The 18137-nt window shown below is 40.1% G+C and overlaps 1 protein-coding gene across 1 annotated transcript; it reads left to right on the top strand.

The window, feature by feature from the left end:
• The first annotated feature begins 867 nt into the window (after window positions 1-867).
• dctn2 (dynactin 2 (p50)) lies at window positions 868-17128 on the top strand. The gene is made up of 14 exons (XM_084542722.1): window positions 868-1058; window positions 1387-1455; window positions 5803-5899; window positions 7636-7697; window positions 7908-8006; window positions 8895-9055; window positions 9592-9745; window positions 9964-10029; window positions 10268-10306; window positions 10526-10603; window positions 11157-11228; window positions 12374-12476; window positions 13517-13608; window positions 15370-17128. Exons 1-14 carry the CDS (start codon window positions 1023-1025, stop codon window positions 15454-15456), a joined length of 1215 nt encoding a protein of 404 aa, XP_084398848.1. The 5' UTR covers window positions 868-1022; the 3' UTR covers window positions 15457-17128.
• The last annotated feature ends 1009 nt before the right edge of the window (window positions 17129-18137 follow it).

The raw sequence follows: 18137 nt of genomic DNA on the forward strand, positions 1-18137 counted from the left end.
AATAATAATAAACATCAAACACATTCAGAGACAGCAACTTGACCCCCCCCCCCCCCCCCCTTTTTTTTTTAAGGGAAGCAAACATTTTATTTTTTTATTTCCATAGCTGCACCGGACTGGTCGTCATAGCAATGTGTTTTGCATGACTCAACGGCTCTATCATTTTATCTCTGACATTTAAAGAAACTTGTTTACATGGATAAAGCGTAATAAATCCCTTTGCCCTACGTTTATAACACAGGCTTTCTGAATTGGAAGAAAGAAAGAACAGCTGTCCGACCTCAACATCGGGGATATAAACGCAACAGTTAACTATTTTCAAATGACGACTGACAAGTAAACAGATTCTCGTATAGCCTATACATCTGAGTTATTTCTTTAAAATAAATAAATAAATAATACAACAGCACTAATCTCAACCACTTTATAAAATAGGACTCTGCTTTCCGACACAATGAATCATCTTCCTCATTGACTATCTTTGGTTCATTGATCAAAATGTTTGCTCGTACCTTTGGCGCCCTCGTGTGGCAACACTGTTACAATTCAACTCTGTTATCGTTGAAAATAAATACTAAAATACTTTTTTGCTGGCACAAGGTAATTATTCTAGTCGTATAAAATATTGTGTTTAACGGAGAAAGCAGCTGAAACGGTACTAAACAATCGAAGGAGATCTTTAAATCGTATTGGATAAACGGAGCGCCTGCGTAATGACGTCTCGCATTTGGGGTGCGTTTGTTTTGTTGCATTTGATAAGCCGTCAAACGCTCTCTCCCATTGCCGCAGCAAACACAGCACCGCCCAACCGTCTGTGTTTCTTAGAAACCGAGCGTCCACTCCGTCATATCAAGCTAGTGACCACATCAGCCTGGATAGCTCCGCCGGCTGAGAGACTGCTGGCTCATCCATCGTTAGCTTTTGTCGCATCTCGACTCAGTCCATCGATAATTTACACGTTTTAAAGACTGTTGTTATATTCAGTCGTGGTTTGTTGGTGTCGTTCTTGCCTCCCGCTGACAATGGCTGACCCTAAATACGCAAACTTGCCAGGAATTGTAAGTGGCTAATGCTAACGGGCAGATAGCTAGACTGCTATATTTAAGCAGTGCCAGCTTCAAGATGTGACAGCTAAGTTAGCTAACAGCACACACCCCATTGTTTTGCTTATTGTTTGTAATAACTGCACAACAAACGCTAATAATTGTAGCTTTACAGTTGCTAATTTACCAGTCAACGGAACATTTTGTGCTGTAAGCCACCACAGAGGAAGGGCTAGCTAGCAAAGTCTTGTTGTGGCTTGGGCCGGGGCGTTGGCCAGGCTAGCGGTAATGAACGGGACATGTCTAATCGTGTTATATATTGTTTACCTACTTGTTTCAATAGGCCTTTAACGAGCCGGACGTCTACGAGACCGGTGACCTTCCAGAAGATGACCAGGCTCAGTTTGAGTCGGTAAGTTGTGTCCTAAACGATTGCTCACTGTCGGCTAATTCCCTGCACATAAAGCTAACTAGCAAACAAGTGTTTACACCTAACATAAAAGGACGAGTATAGATATATTTACTGTAATCGCTGTGCATTATGCCATCATTCATCAACTAACTACACAATTACTTGACTACCTAATTTACAAGGCAAAGTAATGCACTTAAATAGTTTATGGTCACCTAATTATTGTGTTGTTAGCTATGAAACCTGTGGTGCCAGTGCATTGTGCTGTCTCCTCACTAACTAATTTATTAATGTTTAATGGATAAAGCTTACGTTTCTAAATCACTTATAGTTTTTTGTTATTATTCAACAAATTTATCTCCAACATTTACAATATATGCTTCGTTACACTCACTTGCCAAAAATAATAGGTGCACTAGTGAAAATGAATGACTTGTATAACAGTATCGCATTAAATCCCCACTCGTGACTGTCTTCCATGTGCAGGTTATGATGTAGCTGTGTAAGAAAGGTGGTAATTCAACAGTATGATCATTTTGGAGGATGTAGTTTGTGGTGCTGTTGAACTATTTTGAATTGAGCACTACGATTTAGTGTAGGACTGTTATATTAGAGTGCATTTATTTTCCTTAGTGCACCTAATAAACTGGCAAGTCAGTGTATATTTGGAGACAATTAATAGACAAGGACATGATTGGGGAAAAAAAGCCTCTCCTGAAGTCTCCTCCAAGCTCTATTTATAGGTATCGGGGAATGAATGATACAGTGCATGTGTATGTCATGGTGATCATCTTGTGACTTTTAGAAATGAGGCTCTTCTGACTGCCGTTTAGTGTTAGCGATGTGTTTTTTTTGTGGTTTTCAGTCCTACTTAACAGTTCACATTGTAAGCAGTTGAAGGAGTCGGGTCTGACTTTGCATTTAAACATGTCTGGGGTGTTTACTGACCAGCTGAGTGAAACCTAATTGGCATTTTCCCTTCCATGTTTCCACATTCATTCTCCCCATTCCCTCTCCCTTGTTTTGACTCCCCCCCAACCCTCCCGGGACCCTAGTTTGTACAAGTAAGATTGGCTCCGTTTTTCTCTCAGTGAGCTCAATGCCTTTTTATGCATGTTTTTTTTTTATTTATTCATTTTTGATCTCCACTTTTTCTACCTCCATTAATTGGGATGAAATGAGAAATGGATCGATGATGTGGCCTTTTCTGTGCTCTATAATTAATCAGTTTCTGATTGCTTTGAAATCCAGGCCGACTGGGGCCTTTCCGTGTGGAGTTTGCATGTCCTCCCTGTGTCTGCGTGGGTTCTCTCCGGGGACTCCGGCTTCCTCCCACCGTCCAAAGACATGCTTGTTAGGTTACTTGGTGATTCTAAATTGGCCGTAGGTGTGCGTGTGAGTGTGAATGGTTGTCTGTCTCTCTGTGTTAGCCCTGCGATAAACTGGCAACCTGTCCAGGGTGTACCCCGCCCCTCGCCCGCTGACAGCTGGGATAGGCTCCACCCCCCACCCCACCCCCGTGACCCTTCACAGGACAAGCGGTTACAGAAGATGAATGAATGAATGATTGTTTTGATGTGCAAGGAATTGATTCTTTTCCCCCTTATTTTGGTTGCTGATTTGCACTTTTAAGGGCATAATGGTGTTGATGGGTCTTCAAGGAGAACTAATTCACTCTTTCACTGGGTCATGCTTCGACAGAGTAGCGAAGGCTTTAGTGTGCATCTGTGAGTGTGAATCTTGGACAGGAGAAAGAAAGGTGTTTGCGTATTTGTTCTGCAGACTTCCATTTTTAACCTGTTTTCATGTTCTAACATTTGCTTCCCGGCTAACCACACTATTCTGACTAACTGGACTTTTTCAAGGCCTCTGTACACTGTATGATTACTTCTTGCAGGATCATTGCATGCCACACTATGCAAGATGACTGTAATATCATGAAATCTCAGTCGCAATGTGCAGTGGACTGTAAATTTTGAGACTGTTCGATAAACGTGTCTGGGTTTAACCCAAAAAAAAAAAGAAAACGAAGCAGAAATATGCCAGCCTGTGTAGTCTACCTGTGGTGTTGCCATATTTTGAAAATGTGACCAGAAAAACGTAAGCCTTGGCTATTACACTCGCAAGATTTACCTTTTGGTTTTGATTTCTCTCTGGTACTTTGATCAAAAACTATGTTTTGTGTGTGTTCTCCATCATCAGAGATGCAAATAATACATATAATTCTATATGGCGTTATGAGCTATATGATTGATCCATGTTGAGATGATAGCTCCTCTGTCAATATAAAATTACTTGTTTTTCCCGTTAAATTAATTCAGTCACAGCGGGCTGCAGTCTGTAGTGCTGTAACCTAAGTTAAACATACATGGAAGTTGGATTTATTTTATCGCTTCTTTGCGCCTTCTTTTAATGCAGGCTTTCTTTGGTCACCAAAGCCTTCAGTTGGCCATCGCTACACATATGTAGCAGAGCAATTCATCATTGTTTGTTTGGGAAAGTCCAAAATCACACAATCTACAGAGGCGTTATCTTGGATATATGAGGGGTCATTGATACGTTCGCGGTCTAAGATAGAAGGAAAGGAGTTATACTGCTCTTGATACATGCACATGTGGTTCAGCTGCTGAAGGTTTTTCAGTATTTCTGTTTAGGTAATTGAAAATTGCAAGTCAGCACTGTTTAGAGAAAATGGACAACATCTGTCTTTGTGCAGACATCTGCTACCTCTGTTTCAAGGGCGAGGTACAAGCAGCACAAGGGGAGGGTGCTGGATTTTAAGAAAAAGGAGTTCAGTGGTCGCCATTGGATAGAGCCGACGCCGTCCTCACTGCTGCCTAGAGGTCCAAGACTTCTACAAATAAGGGTTTCAGATGCTGATAGACAGCCAGCATAGTGTGTAAGTGTAGGAGGGGACTACTTTGAAAAAATGTGTTCTACCTTAGCCCACAAACTTATCATTCACCCCTCATAGTTAACCACTTGCTTTGGTTCAGTCAAGCTGATTCATTTTGGATGAAGTGCATGCTACTAAGAACTCCAACTGAATGATGTGATGATTGATAACGGCAACAGAATGCATTTTAGGTAATTCAGGCCTTTTACGTTGTCTTAGACACCCTTAAACCACCCAATACACTTGATTCTGACCGATGGGATTGTTGTTGTTTTTTTAAACACCAGACTCTTCGTTATAAAATACAGCACGGTTCGCAGACCATCTTACCACCCTGTCTCGGGGAAGAGAGAAAGAACTGGAGACATCATAAGCTGTCTGAAGTGTCTCCAGGGTTTTTTTAGCAGCAACTCTCAGAACACTGCTTTCTTTCTTATCTGTCCCCGACCCTGGCCAACTGTTCCTGTTGTGTGCATGGCATGTGATAACCACATTAATCTGTGTTGTCTCTCTCTCTCTCTCTCTCTCTCTTTCTCCCTCCCTACTTTTTTCTCTCCCTCTGCTCTTCCGTTATTTTCTCTAACTCTCTTTGGAAACCCAAGGAGCTGGTAAGCGCCTGACTAACTCCTCCTCTTCCTCCCCATCCTCCTCCGCCCGACATCTTGTCTAAGTGTCTTGTGTTTTGTGTGTATTTTTATTCCAATCTGTGCGTGAGCCCACCCATGTTATGCATCTATGTGTCCGTTGTGTTTTTAATCCTACCCATAGTCTCTGCGCCATCATAACTGATCACTAGAAAGTTTTGATCAAGTGTAATCTTGTGCTCCCCAGAATCACTAATCAAAGAGCTTTTATTTAGAAGAGAAAGTGTTAATGACTTCTAGCTGTGGGTCTGACGCTTTCATTAACCTAACATTGTTTTACTATAATGAACCTACAGTGAAGCACACATGGACTTTTTGTTATATATATATATACATATGTAAAAGTTGAAACCTTTTACAGATGGTCCTAAGACTCTACACTTAATCCTAGGCAAAACTGTGACTTTGACATGCATCAATTTACATCGTTATTCTCTTGTCGCTCCTCCAAATTAAGTTGAAATTCTCCAAAAGAAAACCTCAAATAATGAATGTGAAGATTTTTATAATTTATGGCTGCAATGGCTTTTTTTTTTAATTTCAGAGGGTATCTGACCTTGATAAGCAATAAAATGCTTAAATCTTTTAAATCACATTTCGGGGCAGTGATCAAGCACAGGTTTTCCTATCACACTTTGTCTTACCCGACCTGCCAGAAATTATTTCAAGCGACTTTCGGCTCACTGGTTCAGTAAGCCGAGGCTCTTTTTATTTATTTTTTTAATCTTTGTTTTCTCTAAAGCCTTTCATGCATTTACGATTTAATTCATGGTTATCTGACTTCATTTCCCGCTGTTTCAATGACAGGAGGAGCTTTGCAGCGACAGCGTGGAGAGGATTGTGGTCAACCCCAATGCAGCCTATGACAAGTTCAAAGACAAGCATGTCAACACCAAGGGACTCGGTCAGTTTGTAGTGGAAGATAAACCCCTTTCTTATTACACGGTGTTAACTTGAATTATTCTAGAGTGCAAATGGACAAATTACCTGCTTCAAAGAGCCTGGTAATGGTTCCCATAATGTACTTAAACAGCCGCATCATTGCACTGGATGACTTTATTTCTCATTCCCACCTTATTTTTGGGAATGAGAAATATTTTAGCCTTTTAAAGATCTACATCTTCAGTGTTTCCCACAAGATTTTTTTTATTACATTTTTTTTGGGGGTGGGGGGAGGGTATACTGTCATAGTAAAAAAAACAAACCTCAAATTATGATACTATCCCGCTATTAAAAACAATTCATACAGTATGTGAAATGTCTGCACATAGAATAATTATTTTTTTTTATCAGTCTGTCATTAATTTAGCGACAATTAGCAGCAGCCTGTGCAGTATCTATACATGAATACTAAACATAATGCTGTTGAGACGTGGCATAGTTCACGTTACGTCTGGAGTCTTTTTGACCAACTCTCTTAAAATAATTTTAGATCTCTATGGTCTAAAAAAATTTAAAAAGTGGGGGTGTAATGTCCATTTTTATTAGTGAACAACACAAATACCTTCACATGCTACGTGAGTCCTGCATGTTGTCCGTGCCGTTCACTCCGTCAGGTTAAACAGATGCTTCCAGGAACAATAAGAAAAAAACAACGCCAGCACAACGTTGTTTGAGACGTGCAAAAATATTTCCCATTTGTTATGAGACCATGGCAGAGTATATTAGATCCTGGCGGGCCGCTGTAGTATTAGCATTGTATGGGAAATCCTGATCTTCTTTAGAAATTAATGAACTTGGAAATTGAAAAATATTAAGAGAATGACTAAGCTTCTTTTCACGTCCTGAGCTTGTGCCACAAGATCAATGACTCAGGGAGTAATTGATCCAATATGTTGGTTCTATTCAAGACAAACTTATGACACGGCCTCAACACTTTCGTGATTAGTCATAATTTTTAGGCAAATTCAATCACAGGAAATAATTGCATCGCACATGGAGCATCAGCAGCGAGTATGGGCACTGGCATTTATTGCTGTTGTGTGGTTCAAGTATATGAGTAACAGGATTATGATTGAGCACAAATTATAATCAATCGCAAAACTGCTTGCATGCTCGTAGTGTTTATTGTGCGTCAGGACTTTATCTCGATGTGAACACAAACCGAACTGATTAAGTTCATGTAGCATACTGTGTCAATTACTCACTGAAATAGAACAAAGTAATTGTGAAATCATGTTTCCTCCCTCATTGTTGGCTCTGATTGTTTTTTTGTCCGATTTATAGACTGTAACCACTTCTTAAGGTACATATAATACAACATTTCTTATAGTTAAATATGGTGTAAACAGTCAGTGGAATAATAAACAATAATTACAATTATGGCTAAGATTTGTAACGGATGCCAGAATAAGTGCTTCTGTAATTTTTTCCACAGTGCAGCTTTGTCTGTCTTGCCTTCATCAGTGTGGTTTTTGAGTTTTGTTTTCAGTTACTGTCATTTTAAAAAAGGGTTTTCCTAAATACATTTACTTGAAATTTACAAGAGAAATTAAACTCTAAATACAGAACGTGTAGACAACCTCTCAAAATATTCCATTCCCTTCTATTACTGCTCTAACAAAACAGATGGTCATTCATATCAACACCTGTCGGCTGTTACCCAGTTCCTCTGACAACGCATTCCTCTCTTCTTCACAGACTTCTCCGACAGAATCAGTAAAAGCAGAAGAGTGGGCTATGAGTCGGGAGAATTTGAAATTGTGAGTATGTTCTGTTCAGAAATCCATTATTTCACTTTTTAAATTTTCAGAAGGTGATCCATTTTTCTTCCACCTACTACATGTGTTTTCTGATAAAGTCAAAAAGCCTGAGAGGATGAGCGTGTTGTTTGATCGTTTTTCTCTCTGCTGCTTTTTCTCTACTAGACTCACTTGTGTAATGTTCATACCACTTCTCTCATCTTTGTTTAGCTTGGAGAGGGCTGTGGAGTGAAGGAGACGCCCCAGCAGAAGTATCAGCGTCTGGTGAACGAGATCCAGGAACTCACTCAGGAGGTGGACGCCATCCAGGTGGGCTGCCAGCAATACAAACACACACACACAAAACAGCTTTCCTTTTCCCAAAATGGTACACAAATTATAGTGTTCTCCTATTATCCAGTCTTGATTTTAATTCCATGTAATCATGTAAGATTATACCAACCTTTAGATTAGACCTCCTTTTCAGACTATCAACTGAGACATTTAATTAAATTTGGATGCAACAGAGCAGAGACACTGTGCATCCAGCACCAAATTGTAATTTAAGATGCAACATAGCCGCTGATACGATGGTATCCTTTGACCTCATGCAGGTTGAGCTGACAGAACATGCAGCCTTTCTGCTACTTTCTCTAAATCTAATGTTATAAAATGTCTCCTTGGAGCAGTTGACATTCTCCAAGTAATGTGCTGTCATCCATCAGGGTAGATGAAGCGAATACAAAAAAGTCACATTTTGCATGCTTGACTGTGAAGCATTCACTTAGATTGTAAAAGAGATTGACTAAGGAATAATAGGATCATTTATCATATTGTGCCAAAATAACTTTAAAATTTGTGTGCTCAGCAGCATAAAGGACAATTCTGGTATTTTTCAGAGTGTCAGGGTTATTGCGGAGATTAAGCTACTGAATATGTATTAAGGAAGGGATGAAAACATCTGAACACTTACTTGAATTTACATAGTTCAGATATATTTTTGTCCAAATACACCTTAACTCAGAAATGATCTCCCTGGGAATTCGATAGCTGGCTAGTTAGGCCAGTTTTTTGGCACTAGCCATATGTTCACTGTAAACATAGCATAAGAGGTGGCCAAGACAGACTTTTGAATCATGGATTTCTTCAACTTGTGTCGTTTCAAAAATAAAACTGCTGCGTTGACCTCAGTTACTTAAAAATGTCCTCTGCTTCCAGGCGGCTACGAAAGAGAGTAGTGCAGAGGAGCGCCTCACCCCTGTGGTACTTGCCCAACATGCAGCGCAGCTCAAACAGCAGCTGGTGTCTGCACATCTCGACTCTCTGCTGGGACCACAGGCACACATCAACCTGGCTGACCCAGATGGTGCTCTGGCCAGGTGAGTTGAGAAGGGTCGGAGACAGTCAGTGAAGGAAGAAAGAGATTGAGCATCTGGAGTCTGAAAGTTTTAATACTGGGCATTAAACCATGACAGAGACCATAGCACAATGTACTCTGAAGAAACAGAGTCAAGAGACAGTCAGAGAGAAGAGCAGAGCAATTAATTTCACTGAACTTTGGACCATAACCCGGATATAAGAAGGAGTTGCAGAGAGGAAGGGAAATAAAAACTGGAGAAGGTGAAAGATGAACTGAGGGAACACATGGTCCGATAAGAAATGAGTGAGTGGAGCTGAAGGTGGAGAGAAAAGCAAGCAATGACACAAACGAATGTCAGGAGTCATAAAACAGAAGTAAAGAAAAAAAAAAAGATTTAAGCTCATCTTGACTTTGCAGTTTAACACGGTTCCTGAAAAGATTGGAGGCAAGAGTGAGGAGGGGGCCACAGACATAACAGTAGCGGCACACAGGACAGATAACAATATTGAACATGAAATCCTTTTGCGCCTTCTTATCATTCTTTTCTCCCCCCAGGCGTCTGCTCACCCAGCTTGAAGCGGCTAAGGGCAGCCGTGGCAGTGCTGGAGGAGACGGCAAACCAACAGCATCAGCTAAGGGCCAAGATGGAGTGGTACTCTATGAGCTACACAGCAGACCAGAGCAGGAAAAATTCAATGAAGCTGCCAAGGTAAAGTGGCAAGGGAAGTGGGTGATTGAAGTGTCTGGGATAAATGCACTGACAAAATGTTTTTGTCGTGATTTATTTTCATTCTCATGAGAGGAATGTCAGTATCTTTGACGGCAATAAACAGGACAAAAAGGGAGGAAGGTGCATGTGCGTGGGTGTTTGTGTGTGTCTTGTGGGATGCTGTTGTCGCTGCCAACCATGTGTTGTCTTCCCCTTAGATGGCAGAATTGGAGAAGCGTCTAGCTGAGTTGGAGATTGCTGTTGGCTCAGGATCAGACAAGCAGGTACACAACGACTCAGACACACGACTCCTCTCTAATGCTTTTCTCTCTCGTTCACACTAATTCTGTGGATTTTCCTCTTTCTCTCACACCAGCAGAATTTTCATGCGTCTTTTGCTGTGTTAACCATCCACGAAGTTAAATTAAAAATAAATCTTCCACTTTCATTTATGTATATTATGGGGGTGGCTTCATTGCTTTCTGTTAAAATTGATCTTCCCTCTTGGTGTTTATATTGCAGGGACCTCTCAGTGCTGGTGCACAAGGAGCTAGTTTAATGGTAAGAAGCCGACTACTTTCTTTGGAGCACGCTCTGCGTAGTTTGTGTCTGTATTCACAACCGTCTGCATCTGATGTGCAGCCAGAGAAATGGGTCATACTTCAAAGATGACATCAGTTCTTCCAAGTTTGTTTGTTGCTGCTGTGCCAGTAGCAGGAGCAAGAACACAAAGTTCTGCGTTCAAGCTTATATATAACTCGTGTGCGTTCTTTTTATCAGGACACTATAGAACTCCTGCAGGCGAGGGTCAGCGCACTGGACTCGGCTACTCTGGATCAAGTGGAGGCGAGACTGCAGGTGACTATTCTCCAAAAAGCATAAGCTAGAGAGTGAGGGTGGGTGAGAATTGTTGCTGCCACCAGGCAGCACTTTAATGGAGCATTGAGTGGAGTGGTGAAATACTGATCATTTTGAAGCTCGGCGTGTTGGCTCCAACACGTCCGTCTAACTCCCTGCTAGTTCAAAAATTCACAAAGAGGAGGAACGTGAGTGAAGCGGAGTCGGGCAGGTGATCCCTACATAGATAACTGGCATATGTGAAGGCATCCTCCTGTCACATAAAGTGGCCACGCCCTTATTTAATGCAACTACCAGCTTACAATTAGAATGGGAAATTGAGGAAATGTAGTTGTTGGCACATCCTCTGTAGCTTCATTTTTTAGCTCCTAAGGTCTGGCTGGCTAGGGGTCAAACTGTGGACATTGCAGTTATGTGGTATCCCTCTGTGACACCCTTGGGTTACATGTGACGTGGATGGATTACATTTAGTCTTTTTTTCCCTATTATCTGCCTTTAAATGGTAATGTATTACAATATATAACTTCATGTGACATGTTTTCTTTCCCTTCAGAGTGTACTGGGGAAGATGAATGAGATTGCTAAACACAAGGCAGCGATTGAGGATGCTGAAACACAAAACAAGGTTGGTAATCCTTGCTTTTCCATCAGTGCAAAACAAATGCAGTGATATTCTCACGTAGATGGAAATTCAGACTGTTCATCTGTGATTAATTAATTATGAAGCACTTTCAATGGAAGATTCTATGAGTTATGAATGTTACAGCCTCAAAATAATAATAATAATAATAATAATCTTGCTAGTTTGGTCCTAGTGGCAAGATGTGTATTTGAAAAAGACTATTAGAGTCTGACTTTTTTTAATTATTATTATTATTTTACTGTGAGATCTGCTTGATTTACAGACAGATTTTCTTGTGTTGGCATTGACTGTTCAGTTACGTTTTCTTAAAAAAATAAAAATTAGAAAAGTGCTGTAATGTGAGATCACATAAAGTTGTCATAAAATATAACCAGAGCTGGTTAACTGTTATTTTTAGGCTGTTTGAGTTGCCAGTTCTCCCTAGTTTATTGATTTGTACACTATTTGAACAGATTCTCAGAAAATAAATAAATAATGGTCAACTCTTGAGAGACCTGAGTGTGGACTAAGGTTCTACTTTAAGGATCAACTTGAGTCTGTGTGACAGACTAACGTCAGTGTTGATCTACTGACCAAATATAGACGGAAAATGTTCTATTAATATATCATTTTTATATATCATGTCTAGTAAAATTAAGCATAAAACTAGAACTAATAGTGTTAATATACAGACCTCGAGTATGGATCTTTTTGCTACACAAATGTGAATTAAACATTTCTGATACAAGAATAATATTTTGTGTTTTCAGTCCACTAGATGGCGCTGTTGAACTGTTTCATTCATTTCATTTAGCCCAGACTGAGCCTCTTTGTCAGGTTCATGCAGCGTTTATGACAGTGTTGGTCGATCATTCTGAGTGACAGTCCCATTTTGCGGCAATAAAAATTATGGACATGTGCTAAACACACTTAACAGAACATTATCTTAGAAGATAAAACAGATGTTGTCCAAGTTTTCCTTTGGGACACAATATAAATTCATCATGATACTCAGCATGATTTAAATTGTTTATGATCCCAGTAATATTGTATCATCAGGCCTCCCCTCATTTATTCAGTTATGTGCTAAACACAGTTCTTTCTCTTGGCATTAAATGTGTCTGTGACTGTGTGTGTTCACCTGTCAGGTGTCGCAGCTGTATGACGTGGTGCAGAAGTGGGACGCCGTCTCCACTTCTGTACCTCAGGTGGTGCAGCGGCTTGTCGCCGTCAAGGAGCTGCATGAGCAAGGTAACACACAGAGGAACTAAACTTATTACAAGGTGGCAATCCAAGAGTTTCTCAGTTTATTCACACAACTCTATAAACTGGATGGAGGAAGTTGTTCGGAGGATGTTTGGAGGTGGTGGAGTTCATTTTACCCAGTATTAAATTAATGTACTGTGAGTAATTGGTTCATATGATTCGCAAATATTGAAATATTATCGCTTTAGGGGCAGATTTCACCCCAGTAGGGGTAATAACAATGAAAAACTCAAGATAATTTATGTTCTGTTCTTTTATGTGAGGGAAGAAGAACCTTGAAATGACACCCCATGAGAGTTCAAGGAGAGGATGTATGTAGGTTAGTGGGGGTGGGGAGGTGGCATTAAAGATTCAAGATATGTAGGATGTTGCTGTGGAACATAACAGGGTGTGAACCCGGATCACGTTTCATGCACCATCTGTGCTGGGGAGTAATACTTGGTCTGGAAGATTTGCATCTACTGTAGAAATGTCTGCGAGACAAAAGATGAAAATGGGATTCAGAGGGATAATAGAATTAGCCCGAACTATACCGATCTGTTATAACAAAGGCCAGGAAAATCACTGAGGGGGGGGGGGGGGACTCAGAATGGTAACAGAATTAGACTTAATCTTGCAATACTGTTAAACAACCCTCAGGGAGAAAGAGATGCATGATATTATATATCACATTATCATCTTTTTATTATTTAGCACATGAAAGCGGAACCTTGGCATTAGATTATATTGATAATTCACTTCTGAAAGCTGAAAGAGGTCATTTATCATCCAGCCTCCATCTGTCACAGTCAACTCCTGAAGTTTTTCCCGCTCAGTAAGCTTTAACTATAGATTTGTCTCTCTCTGCTGATCTTTCTTTACCAATAAACTTTTTTTTTTTTATCTTTCAAGCAGACATTCAGATTAGATGAGCACTAATCCCTTTCACTTTTGCTGAGAACAAAGACATGTTTAAATTTGAAAACTACTACTCTCTCTTTCCATCTTTCTACATTCTCACTTCACTTCAACCGTCTGCTTCACAGCCATGCAGTTTGGCCAACTGCTGACCCATCTGGACACCACTCAGCAGATGGTCAACAACTCTCTGAAAGACAACAACACCCTGCTAACACAGGTAGGTAGTTCACACCTCTGCTCGCCCGTTGGGGCAACGTAAATAACTCCTCCTGTTGGCGTTAAGTGTAAAAGGACTACTCTGATGGGCCGTCTTTCACAGAACAAATTAAGAGGAGGCCAACCTCAAGTCTGCCTGGCACTGGCAGGGTTTACAAAAGCATGAATACAAAAAGCTGGCTCATGTTTGAAGGGAGGTGGTATTGGAGACAAAGGTCGGCCCATAACGTTCAGCAGGGCAAGGATCAGGTGCTTCTGGTGAGTCATCCAGACACACCGGCTCCTGTGAGTTAAGTATCAGCCACGCCAAGCTGGATTAATAGTTTACAGAGATGCTGACGGAGTGCCAAAAGAAACAAGAGATCGAAGTACTTTAAATATAAAAAAATAAAATACATGAAGCCTAAATAATTAAACTATCAACTCAACTGTAATAAAATATGATAAACCTCTGATAAGTCTATATGTTTATCTTAGAGTTGAGCATTGAACATTGCTTTTACAAGAACTAACTGTTGTTCTATTTTATGACCAATTTAATTTTCAGTTTAGTTTTTCACTGGAGTGAAAATATTCATTGGAAAATAAAAACCTTCATACTGCTTGTCAGTAACCCTTCATGCTGCATGTGGAATAATTGGGTGTAAAGAGTGTCCTGTAATACACTTAAGAGTTTAAAGGTCAAAGAGGGTTTTTATTGTCATTTCATACAGCAGTACATAGCGAGTTGAGGGGACGTTCCTCCAAGATCATGGAGCTACATGGAGACATAGGACTAAGGACAAAACAAGGGTCTGGGCATAAAGTGTGCATGTGCAAGCTTATGCAAACAATACAAAACAGTGCAAACACTACAAGCAGTGTAGACAAAAGTGTGCAGCAAACCCTGCTTTTCATGGCTAGAAGTAACAAAGTGCAGCCCTCAATTATGAGGACAGAAGCTCTCCAAAGCCTCTTCTTGGGCTCAGTCAATAATGACCCTGGGTTTTCCCAGTTTAAGGCTTTTGGCTGGATGGACACAACACTGCCTTGTCAAGTAAAGTGTTTCTCTTTTTATTGTGCCCCTTAAAATTTCTGAAGTCAGAAAAGTCCTCGTCTTTCTTTTCAGTGTCTTTCATTGTAAAGTGAAGTGTCCTACAGGCTATTGGTGCTTGTCAATGATTTCTTTTTAATCCGTGTAGCCTACCTGAACAGCATACTGATGACTGGCAGTAGCATTTTTAGTAATTACTAGCATGTCTTCATACAGTTTCCTTTTGTTTCTCCGTGACAAATTTATGTAAACATATTCAACAGAACTGCAAGTAATGCTCTTTTTTTTATCATCGTTTTTATCATTTGTTTTGATTATTTAGTCTCGAATGCAAAAGCTTAATGTCTTGTTTTGTCCAGCCAACAAAATATTCAATTTACAAATTGTAGAAACCAGAGAAAATTCGTGAAATCTCATGTTTCCGAGCAGGAACAAATAAAGTTGTTGTTGTTGCTGAAAAGGGATGAAAGGAAAAGTTAAACATAGCCCTGTTAAGTGATTGAAAATCGGTTGCTATGGTTACATTGAAAATATTTCCTCAACCAGACTTTCTGATCAGAGGTTCCAACTTAAACTTGGAGAGGCACTTCTTATTCTGATTATTACTGGAATGCTAGTGTCAGTGTAAACACAGCAACTGTTTTCTGCTGAAATCATCTTTCTACTGTGGCTCTTGTCTCTTACCACCTCCTCCAATGCTGCCTATGTTTCCTTCCCTCTTCACAACAGGTGCAGCAGACCATGAAGGAAAATCTGGTGGCTATAGAAGAGAACTTTGCTGCTCTCGATCAGAGGATGAAGAAGCTTTCTAAATAAACGGTGGCAGTGTTTGGACCGGTCCAGGAGAGAGTAGAACATGGACAATTAAGAGTTGGCTAGAGAGCACAGATGAAGGGGATTTAGGGGTTTGACGCCGTCCTTTCTGGCCATCCTTCTCTTGCTCTCCACTTCCGCCTCTGCCTTTTTTTTCACAAAGTGGGATGTTATAAAGTTGGATAAGATGGAATAACAACAAAAAAAAAGAGAGACCAAATGTTCCTGTCCACCCTCCGTTCTGCTTCCTTTCTCTTGCAGCAAACTGATATCAACTGAAAACACATTTGTCCACTCTATACATGCCGCTGATTCAAGACACTTCTTTAGCTTATTGGGTTTTAGACTGGATTGTTTTTATAATTATTAGTATTAGACATAAGGAATTTACACTATTACAGGATTTGTACTGTAAGCTTCGCTCAAATGAAACGGATCACGGTGAAGTTGGGTTGCTGTACGGCACATTAAAGACGTCTTTGACTGTGTTAAAAAAATAAATAAATTAAGATCTGTTGTCCTGTATTGTTGTAGCAGGAGCATGTTTGGGTGTCGGGGCCATGTCACAGAAGGAAAGCTTGTAAATATGCCTGTTATTGTTTCTTCACGCTCAGTCGCTTGTAACTATATTATTATGACTGAGACCGGACGCCACAGACAAACTTTTAATCTGCTTTGTCATTGCCTACAAGTCAACTGTATTATTGTTCATCTGTGGTCATGGAAACTGATCAATAAAACAAAGTGCAGTATGCTTGGCTCGCTTACTTTTATGGCACCAGGATCTACTTTTGTACTAAAAAAATAATCAGTTTGAAACAGCTGCAGCGCTGTGAAAGAACAGATTGAAATGTAATTATTTCATGTGTGTAGTTTGTACCACATAAAATTAAAAGGTGTTTAGCTAGCTTTTAAAAGGGCACAAAAACAAATGCCCGTGAGTGTTTGGTTTTGCCAAATATACACTCACTTGTCAGTACATTAGGTACACTAGTGAATAAAATGCATTGTAATATAATAGTCCTGGACTAATTCCCCCTTAATGACTGCTGTATTGTTCAGTTTATGTTGAAACGGAGTCAGAGAGGTGGTAGTTCAACTGGACGATCATTGTGGACGATGTAGTTTGTGATGTTGTTAATGAATTGGACAGAAGTGTTTGTTATTTAGCCTAGCCCACTGACTAATATGGGGTTGTCAAAACAATAGAATCAGTAACGTTACAACACAAAATTCACAGCCTCCAAAATGCAAACACAGCTCAATTAGCAGCTCTCGTTATTCCAAACAAATGCCAAACACCATATGCAGCACGGTTATATAAGAATACATTTGCGTGTACATCACACTTTGCTGTGTAAAACACTTTCAGTATAAACTGGAACATTTAAAATTGAACAGCTTGTCTTTTCAAACGCTACCTGCCTGAACTGTCAAGCTATAAGACCTCTTCATTCTGTGTTAGTTGTGACCACTAGGTGGAAGCAGAGCATCTAATAAAACAAATGTCGAGCCAACAATGGATACAATTAAATAACATCACTGGAGCGCATTATTTTGCCACTTTTCCATGTTTCTGTGTCATTCAAATCATTAATACACACATGAAATGTCAATTTCCTAAGAGTTAGTTTGTGTTGGAACCAGAAGACTTTTGAAATGTATGGAAAAAACAATGTAGGTCACAAACTGCCTATAAAAATAAAAATCGTTTTAAAACTGTCTGATTACAGGATCTTCTGTTTGTCAGCCCGCACCTCTTTTTCTCTCTCCCTCTCATCTATCTGCTGTCATCTAACATTGTAATATAATAAAACTGATTAGGATCATTATTCTAAGGGCAAAAGTTCTGTTCCCACAGGACAGTGACCACAGAAGTTATAATACAAAGAGTAAATTAACAGGAAGCACCGGATGAATTTGAGGTCAACCTCAAATCCACTTGGTGTTAGTAGGTGTATAAAACTTGGCTCATGTTCGAAGTCAGGTGGCGCTGATTATAAAGGCTGACCGATAGCGTACAGCAGGGCAAGGATCAGGTGCTTCTGGTGAGTCATCCAGACACAGCAGCTCCTGTGAGTTAAGTAACCACTACGCCAAGCTGCCACAAGTGGATTATTACTAGGATACAGAGTGCCGAAAGAAACACGCACAAGTCAGATGTTTGGTTTGATGTCCACTCCAATTTGTGCTTTAGATATAAAAAAAAAAAAAATGACAAAGCTCTGTGGTATTAAAGCTGCATCTTATTGCTTATACCACATATTTTACTTTCATTCCTGATTAAGTGCTGAGCACGGACCCCAGCTTTCCCCCGGGCCTGCTTGGACAGGGCGTATCAAGTGTAACTTACAGGGAATCAGATCCAGAGCTCCAACTTAGAAGGGAATGCCCCAGATGAGCACAGAGACGTACTGTGTACTGTATATCATGTTGTACTGCATTTGTCCTTCTATTTTGGGCGTGCTCGATTGGGTCTCACCCAGCCCCATCTGTTAAGACACATTTCAACACAAATACAAATTGAGGATTTGCCAAAAGGAGAGCTCACAGCTTTTTTAAAAAAAAAATTTAACAAGAGCCACAAAATATTACAGTTTTATTTTAGAGCGCGGCTGCCTTACAACACCGAACAAAAATTCGGATTGAAAAATGGAAGCTCTATTGATAAAAAAAAAAAGAAG

This window comes from Chelon labrosus (assembly GCF_963514085.1).
Source record: "Chelon labrosus genome assembly, chromosome: 4".
NCBI classification, from domain to species: Eukaryota; Metazoa; Chordata; class Actinopteri; order Mugiliformes; family Mugilidae; genus Chelon; species Chelon labrosus.